Source organism: Triticum aestivum, chromosome 6A (assembly GCF_018294505.1).
Source record: "Triticum aestivum cultivar Chinese Spring chromosome 6A, IWGSC CS RefSeq v2.1, whole genome shotgun sequence".
Taxonomy (NCBI): domain Eukaryota; kingdom Viridiplantae; phylum Streptophyta; class Magnoliopsida; order Poales; family Poaceae; genus Triticum; species Triticum aestivum.
The window spans coordinates 519,917,436-519,936,033 of NC_057809.1; the positions used below are offsets into that span (position 1 = coordinate 519,917,436).

The window sequence follows — 18,598 nt, forward strand, 5'->3', positions numbered from 1 at the left end:
CTGTTCAGATCTGGTCGTCGTTCGTTTACGTTCGTGTGTCTTTAGGTTTGATCCTTTCGATCTGTGCTACTCTTCATCGACGGCGGTTATTGGTCTGGTGCACTGGTCCCATGGGGCGCTAGCACGACGACTTCCCGACTATCTACTATAATAAGGTTTGGCCGCCTCCGTCGAGAGAGGGACGATGACGGTGACGCGCCTTCGGCTCACTTCAATGTTTATAGTCATCGCTAGGTGGTCTATGGATTTGAATGTAATTTTTATTATTTTTAGTTTTCGTTGTATTGTCATGATTGAAATTAAATAAATTCAAAGTTTTTTCGTCAAAAAAGGTAGTGGTATCCCCTGTGTTGATACTTGCACCGTGGCATATTCAGCCGCCTCGACGTGGAGGTTACCGGTCCGTCTCAGATCCTCCTGGATACACGGACCAAAACGCACACCAGCTCGCCCGGCCCGGCTCCCTTTGTTTCCTCGCCACCTCATCAATCGAGACGTTGTTGGGCAGACGGGCGGATTCCTCCTCTTTTTCTCCCGGCGCCAGCCATCGCCCATCAGCAGCGCACGAAACCTTTTCCCTTTTCCCCGCCTCTCCTTTTCCTTTCCGGAGGGGACAGCCTGGCCCGACGGCGACGCCCGGCCGGGCCGTCGCCATTCATCCTGCCCCGCCCGGTAATCGCTCTCGGACTCGGAGCGACTTGATCCCGTCCCCGCCCTCCTGATGGTTGTCGTCTGCAGTTTTATCTTTCGACATTATTACGGAGTAAAATATGCGCCCGTGCCGCAGACGGCGAAGGGATCAACGGGGCCTGAAAGTCGCACGTCGTCGCTGTATTCCTTCACGAAGGTGCTCCGCTACGCTTTTGTTTTCGCCAAGTACTTGCCGCTGAACTACACGTACGCTTAGGCTTCTAGGGGACCGGCCTATGAACCGGTGTCGCTTACGGGTCGGGTGGTTTGTCAATTTGATGGTTTGACGAGAGCCCAGCCATGTGTTCCCGGCGCTGCATAAGATATACACGTTCCATTCTTTTAAAAATGACTGCGGGAATTGCAGATGCATGGGGGAGAAGCTTCATCGTTCATCATGCTGTGCAGTGCACGCCGCGACGCAGGTCACATGTGTACCGGCTGGCTTGTCCCGAGCCTATGGACGACACATGGAGTTTACACGTTTCCGCGGCGCGTAAACAAAAGCAAGGAAATTAACTGGTGACATGGCCACGCTACGGCGACGTCGATCGCCGCCGTTCTTATCCATTGCGCGTGTTGACTATCTGGCGGGGATGGGATTCATTTTGGGCCGAGGAAATTCGGGTCTGATGGGAAATTGGGGTCAAGCGGGGATGAAACGTAGTACCAAGAAACTTGCTTCTCTTACGGTGGAATCAAACACATGATGATTATGCATATGAATATACGTATCAATCATATATGAGTCAAAGACGCCGTAATAGTATTCACACACACACACAAAAAAAAACGCCGTGAGATGGAAGAAGAAAAGGAGCGTAATCAAAGCTTCAAAACTAGTTAGAGCATCTCTAGTAGATCCCGCAAACTGGGTCATCCGGCAAAAAACCCGCCGGTTTGTGGGACGGAGGCCATTTTGCCGGCCCGAATATATCCTGCATATTCACCCATCTTGGAAATGTTTTTGGAGGATCCTTCATACCGCAATCCATTTTCGCCAAATCTACGGGAGAAGCGCATGTTCTTGTCGACCCCCCTTTCCTCGGCGCGAACTCCTTTTCACTCACTTCCGTTCCCGCCTCCACTCCCCGCCGCCACCGCACATACCCGTTGGTTATTGCTGCCCACACCGTCTGATAGCTCCGCCGCCCCGCGCCGCACCCATTCTGAAAATGCGTTATATCGACTAGAGGGGGGATGAATAGGCGACTTTTATGAAAGTCTTCAAAACATGGAAGTTTTGAAGACAAAAGATAGAAATGAACCTATAACCATGCAGCGGAAGGTAGACTACCCTAGACAATCCATAGTTATTGATTCAGTGAAGTGAAAGCACAAAGACTAACAGCAGCTAGGCAGCACGGATCAGGATGAAAGATAATATGAAACCAATCTGAACAAACAGTCACACAGTGAAGACAAATGGACAATGCAAATATGCAATGACTTCACAAGGACCAACTATAAATAAAGAGATGAGAAGGATAGAACCAGTGAGCTTGGTGAAGACAAATGTTTGGTAGACCAGTTCCAACTGCGGTGACAGTTGTACGTCTGGTTAGGGCGGATAGGTATTTAAACCTGAGGACACACAGTCCCGGACACCCAGTCCTGAACACACAGCTCAGGACACTCAGTCCTCACAGTATTCCCCTTGAGCTAAGGTCACACAGACCTCGCCCAATCACTCTGGTAAGTCTTCAAGGTAGACTTTCAAACCTTCACAGACTTCGTTCACCGGCGATCCACAATGACTCTTGGATGCTCAGAAGCGACGCCTAACCGGCTAGAGGATTCACAGTCCTCAAGTGTAATAAATCTTCAAATCACACAGACAGGAAAACTTAAGTGATGCCTAACACTCTTTGGCTCTGGGTGTTTAGGGCTTTATCCTCGCAAGGAATTCTCTCTCAAAGGCTTCGAGGTGGGTTGCTCTCAAACGACAAAAGTCGTACTCTAACTCTGAGCAGCCAACCATTTATGGTTGTAGGGGGTGGGCTATTTATAGCCACTAGGCAGCCCGACCTGATTTGTCCGAAATGACCTGTGGTCACTAAGGAACTGACACGTGTTCCAACGGTCAGATTTCAAACACACACGACAACTTTACTTGGGCTACAAGCAAAGCTGACTTATCCAACTCTGGACAAGATTTGCTCTCATAGTCTTCACTCGAAGACATAGGATTTTGGTTAAGCATCCCTTCAGTCATTCTGACTGGTTCTCTTGGACCCCACTTAACAGTACGGTGGTTCCTATGACTCAACAAAGAAAAACACAGAACGACGAAACTGCTAAGTCTTCGCGCTCCATAGTCTTCACGCGATGTCTTCTCTTATCATAGTCTTCAATGTGAATGTCTTCACATACCACCTCTGACTTCAATGTCTTCATACATTTTTAGGGGTCATCTCTGGCAGGGAAACTGAATCAACGAGGGACTTCTACCTGTGTTATCCTGCAATTCTCACAAACACATTAGTCCCTCAACTAGGTTTGTCGTCAATACTTCAAAACCAACTAAGGATGGCACTAGATGCACTTACACATTCCACCAAGTTTGAGCGCGGGGGTGTCCATTTGTGTCCATGGGCTCGCCGACGCTGTCGGCGCCTCCCCGTAGCTTGGCGCGTGGCCTTGTAGCCGGCGAATCCGGTTGGTTTCCAGCGCCTGTGAGGCTCGGATCGGTCGGGATCGTTCACACGCGCCAGAGGGCGGTATTTCGGCCAGATTTGCTTCGGCCGGCGGGGAAGAAGCAAGGTGCGGCTGACTTTGCTTCGGGGAAGGTATGCTCAACGTCCACCTATGCATTTCCCGATTATTGTCATTCAATTTCGATAGGTAAGGTTCGAATGAAATTCACGGGCGTGTATTTTTTAGATGGATTGGAGTTCGTCCTCCTCGTCTTTGTCTGATGATTCGGGCATAGAAGAGATGATCCTCGACGATGATGTCGACAACCTAGTGTTGTTGCATCTCATGGATGAATTTGAGAAGGGGCCATAGAAATGAATATCTTCACATCGGAGAAGATACCATCATCAAATGCGTCTGTGTCTTTGCAAAGACAACTATCCAAATTTTTGGCCCGGGTACCTTCGGGCTCCAAACAAGGAAGACATGAAGAAGCTCATGGAAATGAACGAAGAAAGGGGATGTCCGTGCATGCTAGGTAAGGTAGTATTGATTGCATGCGTTGAAGGTGGAAGAACTGCCTGGTGGTTTGGGAAGGGCAATACACCGACCACAAACAAAAATCCACCATTGTGCTTGAAGCCATGGCTTCACATGGTCTATGGATTTTGCATTGTTTCTTTGGTTTGCCGGGGTCTCTAAATGATACCAATGTCCTCCAATGATCTCATGTATTTGCTCAACTAGCTAGTGGCAAAGCTCTGGTTTGCAACTATACCGCCAATGGCCATGAGTATACCATGGAGTACTATCTTGCCGATGGTATTTATCCTTCCTGGTCAACATTTGCGAAAACCATTAGTGACCACAAAATCAAGAAACAAAAAGTCTTTGCCGAAGCACAAGAGGCTTGTGGAAAGGACATTGAGAGGGCATTTGGTGTATTGCAAGCTCGGTTTGCCATTGTTCAAGGTCCTGTTCGCTGTTGGGATAAAAAATCTCTCAAAAACATCATGATTGCTTGTGTAATTTTACACGGTATGATCATCGAGGATGAGAGAGATTTGGACTTAGAATACAATTATGACAATGTTGGTAGTGGTATGAAGCTTGCCATGACGCAAATGAGATCGCTGCATTTCTTGAGACCTACCGGAAGATTGAGAATCGTGATTCACACAAGCACTCAAGCTTGATCTTATTAAGCATCGTTGACAACTCCATGGGGCGAGATAGATTCCCAATTTTATTCATATGTACTTGTGTGTGATTCGAACAATTTGGTGTTGCAATAATTATTCAAACTTTGAACATTTGTTGCAAAGAAAACAATTGTTGTATTGTGAATTGCTTTTCGGACCATTTATATCCGTACGTTTATTTTTCATTCAATTTTTTTGTTGAAATCTTCAATTCACGAAGCTATGCAAAAATTGTGGTACCGCGAGCCTTCTGGCGCGGAACAGATCCCATGAACGCATCCAAAACATTCACGAGACGAGTATACGAGATCTGTTCCGTCGGAGGGTTCACGGTACCATATGTATTTTTTTTGCCGACGCCCTTCAACGAATTTTTGCGGGACGGGCATATACCGGATCGGCTAGAGATGCTCTTAACCACGTACTACCGAATCATTATTGAACTAATGATCGGTTCGATTTCCACTAGCCATAGACCCCCAATGAATGAACAACATACAAATATATGTGTGATGGCAACGACATTTTCCAAAACAGTGTCCTTCCGATCGCGTCACAGAAACCGTAATATAAAACAGCATTGTTGTTGGCAGCAACGCAGACAGGTCGCATTCGAAAAAGACGAAGAACCGCATACAGGTCCCTTGGCTTTTTTTTGACATGAAATATGAGAGTTTTATTGCATGAAAGAAATTCGGTTACACTCAGCCCTAAGGCTGCTTATAATGAAGGATGGACAGTTATCCATCCAACACTCGGATACCACTAAGGAAGTAGCATGTTTGGCACAAAGGTCGGCCGTGCCGTTGGCATCCCTACTAACATGTTGCACCGAAAAAGAAGCAAAATTTGCAGCTCTCTCCCTGATTTCCTCGAAGATAGGCGTCACAACAGATATTGAATTATGACGCATGTGATGATGGAGGTCGACTGTTTAGAGGTGGTTACACAGGTCCCTTGGCTTCACACTCTACCTAGCTCTTTTTTTTTTGAACACACTTTAACTAGCTCGAGTAAACCACGGGCCAGCTCAGCTCGCCCAATCTTGTTTTTCTTTTCTTTTGAGATTAGCTCGGCAAATCTTCAGACGCGGGTAAACCAGGCAGCTATTTTTAGGGCGGCCAAGTAAAAGCCCACCTCACCTACCACTGCGGCATCTTGACTCCCCCCGCCCCGTCCGGGTTTGCCCAACGCCCCGCCAGTTTCCCGGCATTTTTTTACCGGCCGCCGAACCGAACCCGGAGAGGAGACCGGACGCCGCCGCGGCCCCTCCCCACCCCCGCGTCCGCGAGAAGAACTGTTCATTCACACACTCCGCTAGTTACCGCGTCGCGCGGCGCATCGTCATCCCCTTCCTCCCTCCCTTCCTTATAAGCCGCCCGCCCGGCCTCCTCCCCCTCCCCCTCTTGCCCCCTCTCGCCCCCCGCCGCCGCCGCCGTCCCTTCCTTGTAGAGACAGCGTGTAGGCGCCGGGCGAGCAGGCCACCGCCGCAACCCTAGCCAGCTAGCGAGCCTAACAAACACCGCCGGTTGGAGAGGACTAGCTGCTGCTCGAGAGAGAGAGATGTCGTCCGGACGGTACATGGCCTACTCGCCCTCCCCGTCCACCACGCCGCACTCCCCGCGCATCTCCGGCCTCCGCGCCTCCTCCGCCGCCGTCGCCGACCAGGAGAAGTAAGCACCCCAGCTCCCTCTTCCTCCTCCCCCAGCTTCCCGTCTTGTCGTTTGTGGAGTGGACTAGGCTGGACTATACTAGAGGGCGCGTGCTGCGTGTTGTTCGGGGGATTGGAGCGGCCGCCGTCGCTGACTTTGGGCGAGGTTCGGCTCCGATCGCCCAGATTCGGGCCTTGCCAGCGCCGATTCGGTGTGTTTTCGGGTGTCGCCAAGGTTCCGCGGCTTGAATCTGATTTAACCCGGCGAGGTTTAGGGCTTTTTGGGATCGGATCTGATTCCCCGCGGCGAGATCTCCCCTTTGTGGTAACCATTGCGTCTTGTCCTGTCTTCACTGGATTTTCGCCGAATCAAGCGGGCCAGCCGCTCACTTCGGCCGGTGTTCACTTTGCTCGCTGATCGCCTTGTGATTCTGTACCGCGTGATCCAGCGGGGATTTGCTGGTTATTTGCCGAATTTCGTGAGGGGGAGAAAGCTGACTTGGCTGTGCTGTACGATAAGAGTGACAGACGATGATGAGTAATAATGGTCCTTTGTCTTTCTACTAGGTACCTTGCGGAGCTGCTCGCGGAGCGCCACAAGCTGAACCCGTTCGTCCCGGTGCTCCCTCATAGCATACGGCTGCTGAATCAAGGTGAGCTCTCATCTAATCATGCCATTTGTGTTATGATAACATCTGCGCGCTGGTCCAAGTTGTGCTTCTTCCACACGATTCGGAATATTCTGTTGTGATGGCGTGGATATTTGACTTTCCCTGCCTGTGTGCCTCTGATTCGTTGCTTATGGTGGTTACCCTCTTTCGTACACAAAGGAAGCTGTTTTCACCTACAGCTGAGCTAGATTTGCCACAAACTTGGTCATTCTTGGTGTGTGCATTTACTTTGTAGCTATTGTCGAAGGGGATATGCTTTTATTTTACCTTGCTGCTGCTTTTTTCATGATTGCTGTTTAGCTAACCACTACACTGGTGCTCCCCCCTGCTTGCTTAACCACCAAACTGGAGTATTGCCTTAGCAAATGATGAAAACTCTTAATATCTTTTGTTTCTTCACCACCCTACCTACCACTACCCCACCTTGCCACTCATCATCTGCTTTGGTTTTAGACTCTTAATCCTGACATCCACGAATTCATGCACTCATGACTCATGTACAGCTCTACATGCCTAATCTTCTTTATGAGCATGTTGTCCCACAACTATCTCATTGTAGCTTAGTCCTAGATGAATTGCTTAACTAACTTGGCTGAGGCTTGCTGGACTACATTGATTTGGTCTCATCCAGCAAGCTGATGGGGGCATGCCTTTTGATACTAAGTTGCATAGTACCTCATTCCCAATGTGTCAGGATCCTTAGTGAGCTTGCAGCCGTGCAGTTTTCTGTTGTTGGCAGCATATCTATGATTAATAAATTCATATGGTGGTGCCATTACATTTGAGTTGTTAACTTGTTACTTCTAGTACCTTGAGTCTGTCGGTGGCCATTACATTTGATTTCTCCAGTAACATGTGCAGCAAAAACTGCTCCACAGTTGAAGGAACAAGTGAATTTTTTTAGTTTATGTTGTTAGTCGCTGTGTTAATACACAGCATTGCTGGATTGTTCAATGATGGGAATGGATTTTAGTTTGTGATTTATGGTTCATTGTTGAACATTTGCGCTATTTTGACTGCATTGAGGATTGTAAGAATCAAACATAGTGTTTGCCATGGATCCATGCTTTTGATAAGGGTGTCTCAAATTCACATTAATGTCCTGCTTGAGAAGCGGGATATTTTTAATCATTCTTTGGATTTAGTTCAAAGCCGAACTACATTATGAAGATTCGTGATAAATCCTCCTCTTCTAAATAACCTCTGGACTGGTAAGAGGATAACAAAACCATTGTGCTGATACTTTGGGTGTTGTGGGTTTTAGGTCAAGGTTGAAGGGTGCATAGAAGCATCTATTTCTATAAATGAAGATTAGCTAGGATTACTTTCCTAGAGATAAGATAGGATTAGATTGTATCTGGTTGGTGAAGATATAATTATTAGATCTGTTAGAGATGTATGGTTGAGGGCCTAAGCATGTCATGCCTATAAAAGAGACAACATGTACCCCATTATCATTAAGGAATGAAATCCTTGGCATGGTTTAGAGAGTTATTAGTCAATATCTTCATTGCTCAATGACAATAGGTGCACCATGTCCCTTGTGTAATCTCTAATTAACTAATCTCTAATAGATTAATCATCATATATTAGCCAATATAAATGTAGTCTAATCTTGTCTTATCCCTAACAGAAGTAATTTTAACTAATCATGATATAAAGAGACATGTCATGCCCCCTTGAACTTTGACCCGGATGCCCATGACACTAGACGGCATGTCTATGGGGCAATATACATCCTTCCTTGATGGGATTATTTGTGGCGGAGGATATTTTAGATTACCAGGATCACAGGGAAGCTCCAACTTAGTTGGATAAACACCAGTGTGCTAATCTTTTATAGCTGTAATTAATAATCTTACAAAAGGGATGCAAAATTGTAAGCATTTGATGTATACCTTTTTCGTGTTGCTCTGTTTAGCTGTAATGTTGTAGCTCTATTTATGCTGTTGAATTCTGCTTGTTCTACAAATATTTGTTCTGCTACTATTTTTTTCTGCAAGTGCGTATTGATTAATTTATTTGCATATCTTCTCAGCATAAATGTAATAGTGCTTTACAGCTAACTATACAGATTTGCAGTTGAGACTATTATGACTTTGTTAATTTTTCGTTGTTAAGGGATGAAAGGTTCTGTAGATTAGTTATTTACACTAACTCGTCCGGTATATATGTATATTGCTAATCACTAATTCTAACTGCTGACTTTCTACATCTTGTTCTTGAAATTGCAATTTGAAACAGAAATTTTACGTGTTTCCACACTATTGGAGAACGCCTCCCTTTTAAACCAAAGTGGCTTTGAACATGGTAGTCCACTAACATTGGGAGGATTATATTCAAATGGAGCAGCAACTGATATGAATGGATGGACATCAGCATTTCAATCAGAAGTATGGATACTGACCATTTAACATAACTTACTCTTACATGTCTAATTACCATCTTTGAGAGCTTAGATCAGGTTTTTCTAACTGACATTGACACTAGCAGACCTGGTTACGTTCTTGGTACCACTTGGTCCTTATGCTAATTTATTATTCCTGAAATCTTAATCTTTCAAGCTGCTTTTTGCACTGCTAAAGATAATGCTCTTGATACTGCTTGATCCTTATGCCAACTTTGCTAACTTTATTATCCCTTCCAGGCAGAGGGTTCAAAAGATGCCATTAAACTCCTCTCTGTATCGCAACTGTTGGATTTTGGAACTTCAGATAACATGCTAACACTCTAACTCACTAATCCGGCACCGTATGTCAGAAGTCTAACCAGTATGCTACTTAATTGACATGCTAACGTCAGTCTGCTAGTTGGTCACGATGCTACTTATTACTACACATTTTCCTTGCTACCTTAAGATGAGTTGGGATGATTATCACACAATATTTGAGACTATCTGAACTGTTAAATAGTGTTGACTTTGTAGATCTTTATGATATCGGCAAAACGAACTGTGGTAACTGTTAATTGTGAAGTATAATCCTGTCACTATTTCTGATTGCTCATAAGTCATGTTTGTTTGACTAGTTCTTTACATTTGGCTTGAATTTTGGAACTTTTCAAGTGCTTACTGCAAAAGCTACTCCTGTCGCTCCATATCCATTGTTCTAAATAATCGAGCTGTAACCATTGCAGAGTTCATCAGCTTATAGTTGGCTTGGAGGTTCTCAAGGCAGCTCATCTGGACTAATTGTCAAGAAAACAATGAGGGTTGATATTCCAGTAGACAAATATCCAACAGTAAGTGTGCTATTACTATGTTATTACACTTTGAATTGTTGTGGGAGTTGTGTCATGATGCTTTTTGTTTATTTTTCTAGTACAACTTCGTTGGTCGCATCCTTGGTCCCAGAGGAAATTCCTTGAAGCGAGTGGAGGCAACTACTGACTGCCGTGTGCTTATAAGAGGCCGGGGTAGCATTAAAGATCCAGCTCGGGTAAAACTCTTGATACCATGCTTTCATAATCTCCCCAGTTAGATATATTGGCAAATCTGGAGCATTGTTTCAAGCAAATTTGTACTATAAGCATGTTTAGGGAGAGCTATATCATTTTCACCTTCCCTATTACCCCATGCTATAAATGGAACCTGGGTTTTAGTTTTTATGGCAACCCCACTCCTATCTCTTGTTATCTATACTGGCTGTTTTTCAGTTTTCTCCCCAGCGTTTCTTATTGTTAATTTTTACTCCCTCCGTCCCAAAATAAGTGACTCAACTTTGTACTAACTTTAGTACAAAGTTAGTATAAAGTTGAGTCACTTATTTTGGGACAGAGGGAGTATTTTATGTTATTTCTGAGCTTAAATATTTCTGTAAGAGTGAATTATCACCAAAGAATTGCTTGGTTCTGGTGGAAAAAACTTGTACTTGTTTTCGGCCTGTTTCCAGTGGTAACCATATGTCATTCAAGTGTTATTTTTCTCCCTTTCTGCATGCTTGTGTTTGTTTTGTACTTCAGTCGACTTCACCTTGTAGTTTGTGGTAATGCTTTGTAGGAGGAAATGATGCGTGGAAAGCCAGGATATGAACATCTGAATGAACCCCTACATATATTGGTTGAGGCAGAGCTGCCTGTTGAAATTATTGATGCTCGTCTGATGCAAGCCCGCGAGATCCTTGAGGATCTGTTAAGGCCAATGGTATGTATTTATATTGATATCTCCTCCATTTGTCTTCTGGTTCTGCAGAATCAGTGCCTCAAAGTTCTTGTATTCTATTATCTACAAGCAGGACGAGTCTCAGGACTTCTTCAAGAAGCAGCAGCTCCGGGAGCTTGCAATGCTCAACGGCACCCTCCGCGAGGAAGGGATGCAAAGATCTGGTTCCGCATCCCCTTTCCACAACAGCCTTGGAATGAAGAGGGCCAAGACAAGGGGGTAAAAGGCCATGAGTACCATGGGAGAAGCAATCATCTGTCCTGAGACGGAAACTGAGTATGCCTATGGGTTTGCCTTCGTGGCTAATGGCGCAAAAATGGTCTGGTCTCAGCACCGATAGCGTCGGAGCAGCCCGTACTTGATAATACATATGCCTGGAGTCGTGTTCGCTGCTACTGGAGAGGTTTGGTTATGGCAAGACTGGGTGTCTGACTGTCGAGCTATATATCGGGTTGTGCAAGAAGTGGTTTGTGTATTGCTATGAGCTATGACTGGGGCTTTGATTTAAGGTTCTTGTGCTTGTATTTGAACTTTTGAAGAATGTTATCTGGTTATGTTATTTGGGATTGAAATGATGTTGTAATTTGTTGCAGTTATAGTATTGCTTAATAATAGATGGATATTGTAATATATAGGTTCGGGTATTTTCGGGTATTTGCATTATTCCGTGCAACATCCTTTGTGACGTTGTGAAGGTTTGGACGTATTAATCTATAGTTTAACTCTTAAGTATATCTTTCTTTTCTGAAATGGGGACAAAACAGTTGCCTCATCTAGTAACTACTCCCACTGTCCCACAATATAAGAGCATTTTGCACGGGATGAAGAGAGCGTTTTGGTATGTTCAATATGAAATGCGGCGTGATTCATGACGGCATTCTTTGCTTGACTGTAACATGGTGAAATGCGTCTGGTCACTATGTGAGGATGATGCAGTTTTACGAATTTATGTTGATGACACGCTGAGCCCAAAGCTTTGGTTATTCTCCTTATGCAACACCCTTGTCATTGAGGTCTCGTCACTCTGTGCTATCTGGCATGCGAGGCGCTGAGCAATCCACGAAAACGAATTCCAAATCCCCCTGTCGACGCATCTATTTATAAACCGTCACTTGAAAGAGATAAAAGATGAGCAGCAGGAGCGCTGAGCAATCCACGAAAACGAATTCCAAATCCCCTTGTCGGCGCATCTATTTATAAACTACCACTTGAAAGAGATAAAAGATGAGCTGCAGGAGAATGTACAAAGGAGGGCCACACTGGATCCCTCCCCGAATGGAACCCATAAAATGAATCTGATGCAACGGTGTCACCTACAATATCCAGAGGAGCTGTTGGCGCGATTTGTCGTGATGATCATGGTGTTTTTGAAGGAGCCTCGGCAGTTGTTATTGAAGGGATCACTGACCCTGAAATCTTGGAAGCATTTGCGTGTAGCGAGGCTACTAATCTCCATCCTCGCTTCCTTCCACACTCATCCGAGAGCTAGAGGTGGCATCAAATTCAGGTGGTCATTGCATGATCCTGAGAGAGATCAAGGCCTTGTTTGTTTGGACTTTTGCTTCTGCTTTTGCAGATTTTCTACTTTGGCAAAAAAGCCAAAAAAGAACTCCTAAATTGGTGCCTTTTGCTTCGGCTTTTGACTTATACCATCATATAACAATATTGATTCATAAGTCAAAAGATGAAGCAAAAAACCCTATTTATGAGCTTTTGTGCCTTTTTTTGCCAAAGCGAAAAAGCTATAAAAACAAAAACAAAAGCCCAAACAAACAGGGCTTAAGAAGCGTCTTTTTTTAAAAAGAATTGGCTTGTGATTTAGTGATGAACATTTTTAAAAAATGGCTTGTGATTTTAGCGATGAACGACGTGCATGTAATACCAAGAATATCGAAGCTCATAGGTTAGCTATAGGATGGCAACGACTCTTGATGTTGGCCATCGTGTATGGTTCTCGAATCCACAAAGGACGCCTTTTATCTAAAAAGAAAAACGCAATTCCAACCAAAAACTTACAGCGTTCTCAGCTCACAGTACACAGATCAAAGCAGTTTTTTCGCTGAACCTTTTTTTTGGCAGGGTTTTTCGCCGAACCTTAGCCTAGCCTTCTCTGCCTAAGTGAGATAGGAAGTGGAACTATATATTGCAGTGCTAGTTGTTAATCAAGACATGGCAAATAGCTTACGATTTGCCCCTTGACTGCACATAACTTAGTTGATTAATGTACTTGCAGTAGGTTCATCTCATATTGATTTCTTAAAAAGAAGATTTAATCAATCTTAATTTGCGATGAGTTAGACTAGTCCACAATCTGTGCGTGTTGTGATGAATACCAAATACAATCCTCAAAAGGAAAAGAGACTCCGTGCAGATGCTGACATATAACATATACAGCCGTGCAAATGCGCATGTATGCTTAGCATATTTCATCCGCCCACCAGCGACGAAACAAAAGAATGGTAAAGAGAAAAGAGTGTTGTTGTTGCATATTTTATCCACTCTCATGGGCTTCTTTGAAAGATAATTGGGTTGTTGTCGCACCTATTTTTCTGAGCAACTTCATAAAGCAATGCTTGAGGTCACACTTACGTGTATCTTTTGGCAATACTGTTACTGAATGATATGATCCAATAATCTGATTAATTTTCATTTCAGTGATAGAAAATGCTGGCAGTAAGCAGCCTGATTAACCAACACTAGCAGAATTACTTATGAAGTACTAGCTCATAGTAGGCACTTGGAAACAAAGTTGTATAATTAACATCCAAGTTCAAAGCATAAATGAAGTGCGAGTTAGCAGGTACACCACCACCACCACCATTGTCACCATATCTCGGTTATGAATCTAGGTGGTTGACTTCACCAGCCAGCTAGTGAGCTTCAGCCCAAACTTCATTCACCGGCACCTGCAGTCCAACACCAATTCCACTTGTGTGAATTGCGTGAATTCATGCCACATGAAAACAAACCGCCACTACCGAAAATTTATCATTCAAAAAATGCAAATGAATCGGTGTGCAGTTCAGCAAAATGTTTGGCAAATATGCAAGCCTAGTTTCCACACTCTATTGCTACTAAAAAAAAGAAGTCCCACCTCCCATGTACCACATCCTGAGTTGAAGTTAATTTTTGCCACCATATTAATAGCCATGTGTTATTTATCGACATTGACATAAGCAACCATTTATAATTAGCAATGTCAATAATTTTGTCTAAGAGAGGCACCTCGAGCAGCTTTGGAATAATCTTACTCACCCTACCAAGATCGGTACAAAATAAAATATCACATTCGACATTACATTTATACTTGCAAATATACAAACATATTGGTAAGTCCAAGTCCTACTGACAGCAGCATACTTTGTTCTTTCAATATTGTATTATTCAGCTATAGTTTAGAATGAATTTTTTTTGCAGTGTGACATTCTGCTGTTAACTGTAATATTTGCTAATAGAAGCAGGGACAAAAACCAGCATCTTACCATACTTGCTTCCCCAAAAGTCCCAGTAGTACGTTGCCTTTTTGAATCCAAATATTCATCAATAGTTGCCAATTCTGCCCGTGGATTCTTTCTGGGATTGAAACCACCGCAGGCACCTTCTTGACTCTTTTCTGGGCCTGTCCAAGAATCAGTGCTCATGAGGATTATTGGGTTGACTACAGTCAAAGCATAATATCTAGTGTTCTCTAACAGTGAATATCACATTGACCAAAGGTGCACACAGGGGCTTGTGCACATTTCAAAAAGAGGCTGCACCAACTTAAATTCAACTACTCCCTCTGTTCACTTTTATAAGGCGCTCTAAACATTTCAGACAGCTCGTAAAACAGCTCATTTTCAGTTGTCTGAAACGACTTATAAAAGTGAACGGAGGGAGTAGTTTCTTCTCAAGCCAAGGATTTTTCAGCAGAACCTATATATGGTGCATCTCATGTTTGCAGTATGCAAAGCTTGGTAGCTCCTGAATGCAAACGCAACCCAAAAAGTACCATGAGACAGAAAATAAATAAAGAACAAAAACAGGTAACAAATGGACGATTCACCGACTCAAGAATAATGTCCAAATTCTAATTTTTAACAAGTATTTTCACGTAGAAAGTTAGGAGAGACGTGGTAAAAAGAAATCAGAAAGAAGCGGGGCCAGTCATGAACTGGATTAATGAAACTGAAACCTCACGTACCATTGTCAGTAATACATATATATATCCACTTACCTATACTATTTGGTGTTCTTTCCCAATTAAGATAATAGGGACAGATCAAGCCGATAGAATTTCTTCTTGGTATCAAAATGATTTGAGGGGTTCAATTAATCTACCTGGACTTGTCACTGATGAGATACCATAGTTTTCAGCGTCTCTTGTCATGTTCAGAGTCTGGCACACTGAAGAAACAGGAGCACCTGCAAGGACTGGTATTTAGATATGGTGACAGGTATCAGTAACTGATGGAGTGCAAAGAGCACCATCAAAGCCTACCGAGGCCATCGAGTATTAGTAACAATGGTGCATACAGTCCCTTGATGCATAATTTGGTTATCTCTGGTAAACAAACATTTGGAGGTAAAATGATACAGAACAACAATAAACAACAAAATAACAAGCCAACAAGCAAAAAAAAAGGTTTCCAACTGTATAATTCTAAGATAAATTCTACAACTATGGAAAATAACATGCATAGAAACCAAACAATAAAGATTGCAATATAATGAAGCATAGCAAGGAGCCAAGGAATTACAACAAGTAATAACTATAGATACCGAATTTGGAAAAGAGCCATCTGACACATTAAAATCGTAAAAGTCTCCATGTTTTAACTACATCAAGTAATATTGTCAATGATTTATCTAGCCCAATCACTCATGCATTTGCCATTCTCTAACAATGAAAAAGATTAGGATAATTATGTAGATGGAGATTTTCCCTAGTTTAGAAGAAATTGAGGTCGTCCAACTTATTTCACCTGCATTTGTCAATGACGAGGTACCAGAACTTTTAGCAGGACTTATCAGTGAAACTGGAGCAACAGGAGCACCTGCAGCACAGCAGACAGTTGGAATAGCAGCAAGTAGCAAAACACAGACTAAGCAAAAGGAAGGCACCATTTCTCGTGGGAAGTGCAACCATGAAATATCATGCAAATAAAATAGCCATAGAATGTGAAGCAACCAATAGAAGAAAGAAAGAACTGAAAAATTAAGGGAAATATGTTTCCATTGAAGATGTTCAGAGATAAATAAGGGAAAACAATGTGCACTACAACCAGACGCTAAGGGGTGGAACAGAATGTAGCGGCACAAGGTATTGTAGGCCAACAGGCTGTGATGTGCTCGCATTTGGACGTTTGCCTACATTATTTAGAGAAAACTTCTACAAATAGGGGCAAACAATGCCCTTAAGACCGAAACGGAAGACTTCCAATAAAATGTAGGATGGCCGAGGTATTTACTGATTCATAGACCACATCACAGGAATGATTAAAGCATAAATCAAGTGAAACAAAACAAACTTGGCAAATATTAAAACCACAGCAGTAAAAACTAGAGAGAAACATAAGCGGATAGTAAACCAAAACGGTGGCAAATGACATAGGTAGAGAGCAAAACAAGAGTGAGAGGTTACCTTCCTTCATAATTTGTTGGAGCAGGGAAGTCGCTTTACCTGAACCAGCTCGTAAGCTTTCATCTGAAGATAACACAAGTTCATCAGTCGCCACACACATACGACATACACATGAAATACCAAAAGGTGGTTACTTTTCTAAAACAACAGGGCAGCAGAGTAGAAACAAACCCATGATAGTCGCAAACCATTCCTTTGCATTCTCAATGAATTCTACGCATTAATAAGAAAGAAAAAAGATTCATGGTTATTCAGTGATAGGTATGTACAGAGTACACAAGTCTGCAAAGGAGATATTCGTTAGTTATACCGAAACTTGAGTTGGCTAGAGATCTTGTGTAACGCTGACTGCAAAGAAGCAAGAAACATCAATGAGATGAGCGGACCAGAGAAGATGCTATTAGCCCAGCAAATAAGATTGTGTATGTTGTTTTACCTCCCCCTGAAAAGGATGGCCCTGGCAACAGCAGCTGGTTGTAGATGGGGACGCTGTTCCTTCACGCGCCGCCGCCTGCACAATCTAGCAAAAATCACAGATTATAGTGTGCACATTGAGCAGCAAATAACTAGCATAGGCTTGAGATCAGATGAATTACCCAGAGGCAACGTCAATGGGAAGCACTTGGTGCGGCTTGGTGTAGCAAGTCGGCAATGTGAGCGGCCTGTTGAGCTCTGGGGTCCTCGAAGCTAACCTGGAGAGGATGTACGCAGCCTCCCTCCTCACTCCATCCCAGTCCATGGACGCCCTAACCAGCATATAGGGTGATTCACATTCTTGAAACAAGAAAACTCATACGATGAACCCTCCATGAATTCAACGGAATGAGCAACGCGTGCAAGTTAGAGGCCGTAGGGAGAGATACCGGAGCTGCTCCGACGAGAGCAGGGCTTGGGCCATGACACGAGGAAATGTGTGGTTCGCTTTCGTTTTCCAGGCATCAACGACGTGTTGCATCCAATGGTGGGCCCGGAGCTTGTCCATGGCGGACTCATCCCCGGCGGCGATGCTGGCCAAGTAGTGGTGCATCAAGAGGAAGTTGCGGAAGGCGTGGGCGTGGAGGCTCCTGGGGCCGGCAGGCAGGAAGCCATCAAGGTAGTCGATGGCATCCTCCCACAGGCCCTTCCTCACGAGCCCCTGCAGACGCTCCAAGCAGAAGGGCTCACTCGCCTGTAGCATCAGCCTGCAATAAACCTAGATCAATTCCGCAAACAAGTAGACAGCCCTGGGCTGGTTCCTGTGCTGAATTGGGGAAGGGGAAGGAAGGGGACGTACCCGTTGAAGGCGACATCGTAGCGCTGGCGCGAGAGGAAGGCGAGGAGTCGCCGGTGGCGAAACCGCGACAAGCAGGGGTTCTCCGCTTCGTCGGGGAGCTCGGCCGTCGTCGTCACGCCGGGGCAGGGTTGGGATTCGGGGTCGAGGTCTAGGGATCTGGGGACTGGGGAGGGGTCGAGGTCGAGGTCTAGGTCTAGGGATTTGGGGGCTTGGGAGCACATCCTTCCTCAACGCGGGCGGATTCGACTTGTTGGGGGAGGAGGGGGATCGAGGTCGTATAGGAATTGCAACTGCAGACTCGGTTTGTTTTTGGAAGATGAGATGAGGGGATTCGAGGGACATCCTCTTTCCTTCGCGTATCGGCCACGACGGGGGCTGGGCCCCTCTTTCTTTCTTTTCCCCCCTTTGTTTTTTATTTTATTACTATATCCTTTTTTAGGGTTTTCTATTCTAATTAGTTGCATGCAAATTAAGGACAGTAATAAAACTGAAATCTTTTCCTGCTCACGCCATCAGGCCGTTCGTTTTTGGATCTGACCGTTCCAGTGTGTAATTTGCGTCTCACTCTCGCCTCGACCGTCATACTTTTAGAGCATCTCCAATCTAGACTGTGGAAAGAAATGAAGGCTTCTCAGGGCATGTGTTTTCTGGCTGTCGGATAGCCTGTCCAAATGAATCCCGCACGTCAGATC

The 18,598-nt window shown here is 44.3% G+C and overlaps 2 protein-coding genes across 9 annotated transcripts; one reads left to right on the top strand and one right to left on the bottom strand.

The window, feature by feature from the left end:
- Window positions 1-5,905: 5,905 nt before the first annotated feature.
- LOC123128237 (KH domain-containing protein At5g56140) lies at window positions 5,906-11,640 on the top strand. Of its 2 annotated transcripts, none has more exons than XM_044548186.1 (7): window positions 5,906-6,202; window positions 6,748-6,833; window positions 9,096-9,244; window positions 9,987-10,091; window positions 10,172-10,288; window positions 10,849-10,992; window positions 11,081-11,640. In XM_044548186.1, exons 1-7 carry the CDS (start codon window positions 6,093-6,095, stop codon window positions 11,231-11,233), a joined length of 864 nt encoding a protein of 287 aa, XP_044404121.1. In that variant the 5' UTR covers window positions 5,906-6,092; the 3' UTR covers window positions 11,234-11,640. The 2 variants fall into 2 exon arrangements, with proteins under 2 accessions (XP_044404121.1, XP_044404122.1); XM_044548187.1 differs by having other exon boundaries at window positions 5,907-6,202; window positions 11,084-11,640.
- Window positions 11,641-13,624: 1,984 nt separating this feature from the next.
- Window positions 13,625-18,243, bottom strand: LOC123128238 (uncharacterized). Of its 7 annotated transcripts, none has more exons than XM_044548190.1 (12): window positions 17,907-18,243; window positions 17,497-17,814; window positions 17,230-17,379; window positions 17,070-17,144; window positions 16,944-16,981; window positions 16,805-16,846; window positions 16,634-16,696; window positions 15,975-16,046; window positions 15,491-15,553; window positions 15,331-15,414; window positions 14,493-14,629; window positions 13,625-13,916 (listed from the first exon to the last, which is right to left on the bottom strand). In XM_044548190.1, the coding sequence occupies exons 1-12, from the start codon at window positions 18,125-18,127 to the stop codon at window positions 13,881-13,883; spliced, it is 1,299 nt and encodes a 432-aa protein (XP_044404125.1). In that variant the 5' UTR covers window positions 18,128-18,243; the 3' UTR covers window positions 13,625-13,880. The 7 variants fall into 7 exon arrangements, with proteins under 7 accessions (XP_044404125.1, XP_044404126.1, XP_044404124.1 ...); XM_044548191.1 differs by having other exon boundaries at window positions 16,673-16,696; window positions 17,070-17,153; window positions 17,907-18,242; XM_044548189.1 differs by having other exon boundaries at window positions 17,070-17,153; window positions 17,907-18,240.
- Window positions 18,244-18,598: the final 355 nt, after the last annotated feature.

Coding starts and splice junctions, on each gene's coding strand:
- LOC123128237 (XM_044548186.1), top strand. CDS start 6,093: ATGTCGTCCGGACGGTACATGGCCTACTCGCCCTCCCCGTCCACCACG. Junction 9,245..9,986: donor CATCAGCATTTCAATCAGAA/GTATGGATACTG, acceptor TAACCATTGCAG/AGTTCATCAGCTTATAGTTG. Junction 10,289..10,848: donor GCATTAAAGATCCAGCTCGG/GTAAAACTCTTG, acceptor AATGCTTTGTAG/GAGGAAATGATGCGTGGAAA.
- LOC123128238 (XM_044548189.1), bottom strand. CDS start 18,127: ATGTGCTCCCAAGCCCCCAAATCCCTAGACCTAGACCTCGACCTCGAC. Junction 16,982..17,069: donor GCCATCCTTTTCAGGGGGAG/GTAAAACAACAT, acceptor GCTTCTTTGCAG/TCAGCGTTACACAAGATCTC. Junction 13,917..14,492: donor CTTTTGGGGAAGCAAGTATG/GTAAGATGCTGG, acceptor GTTGGACTGCAG/GTGCCGGTGAATGAAGTTTG.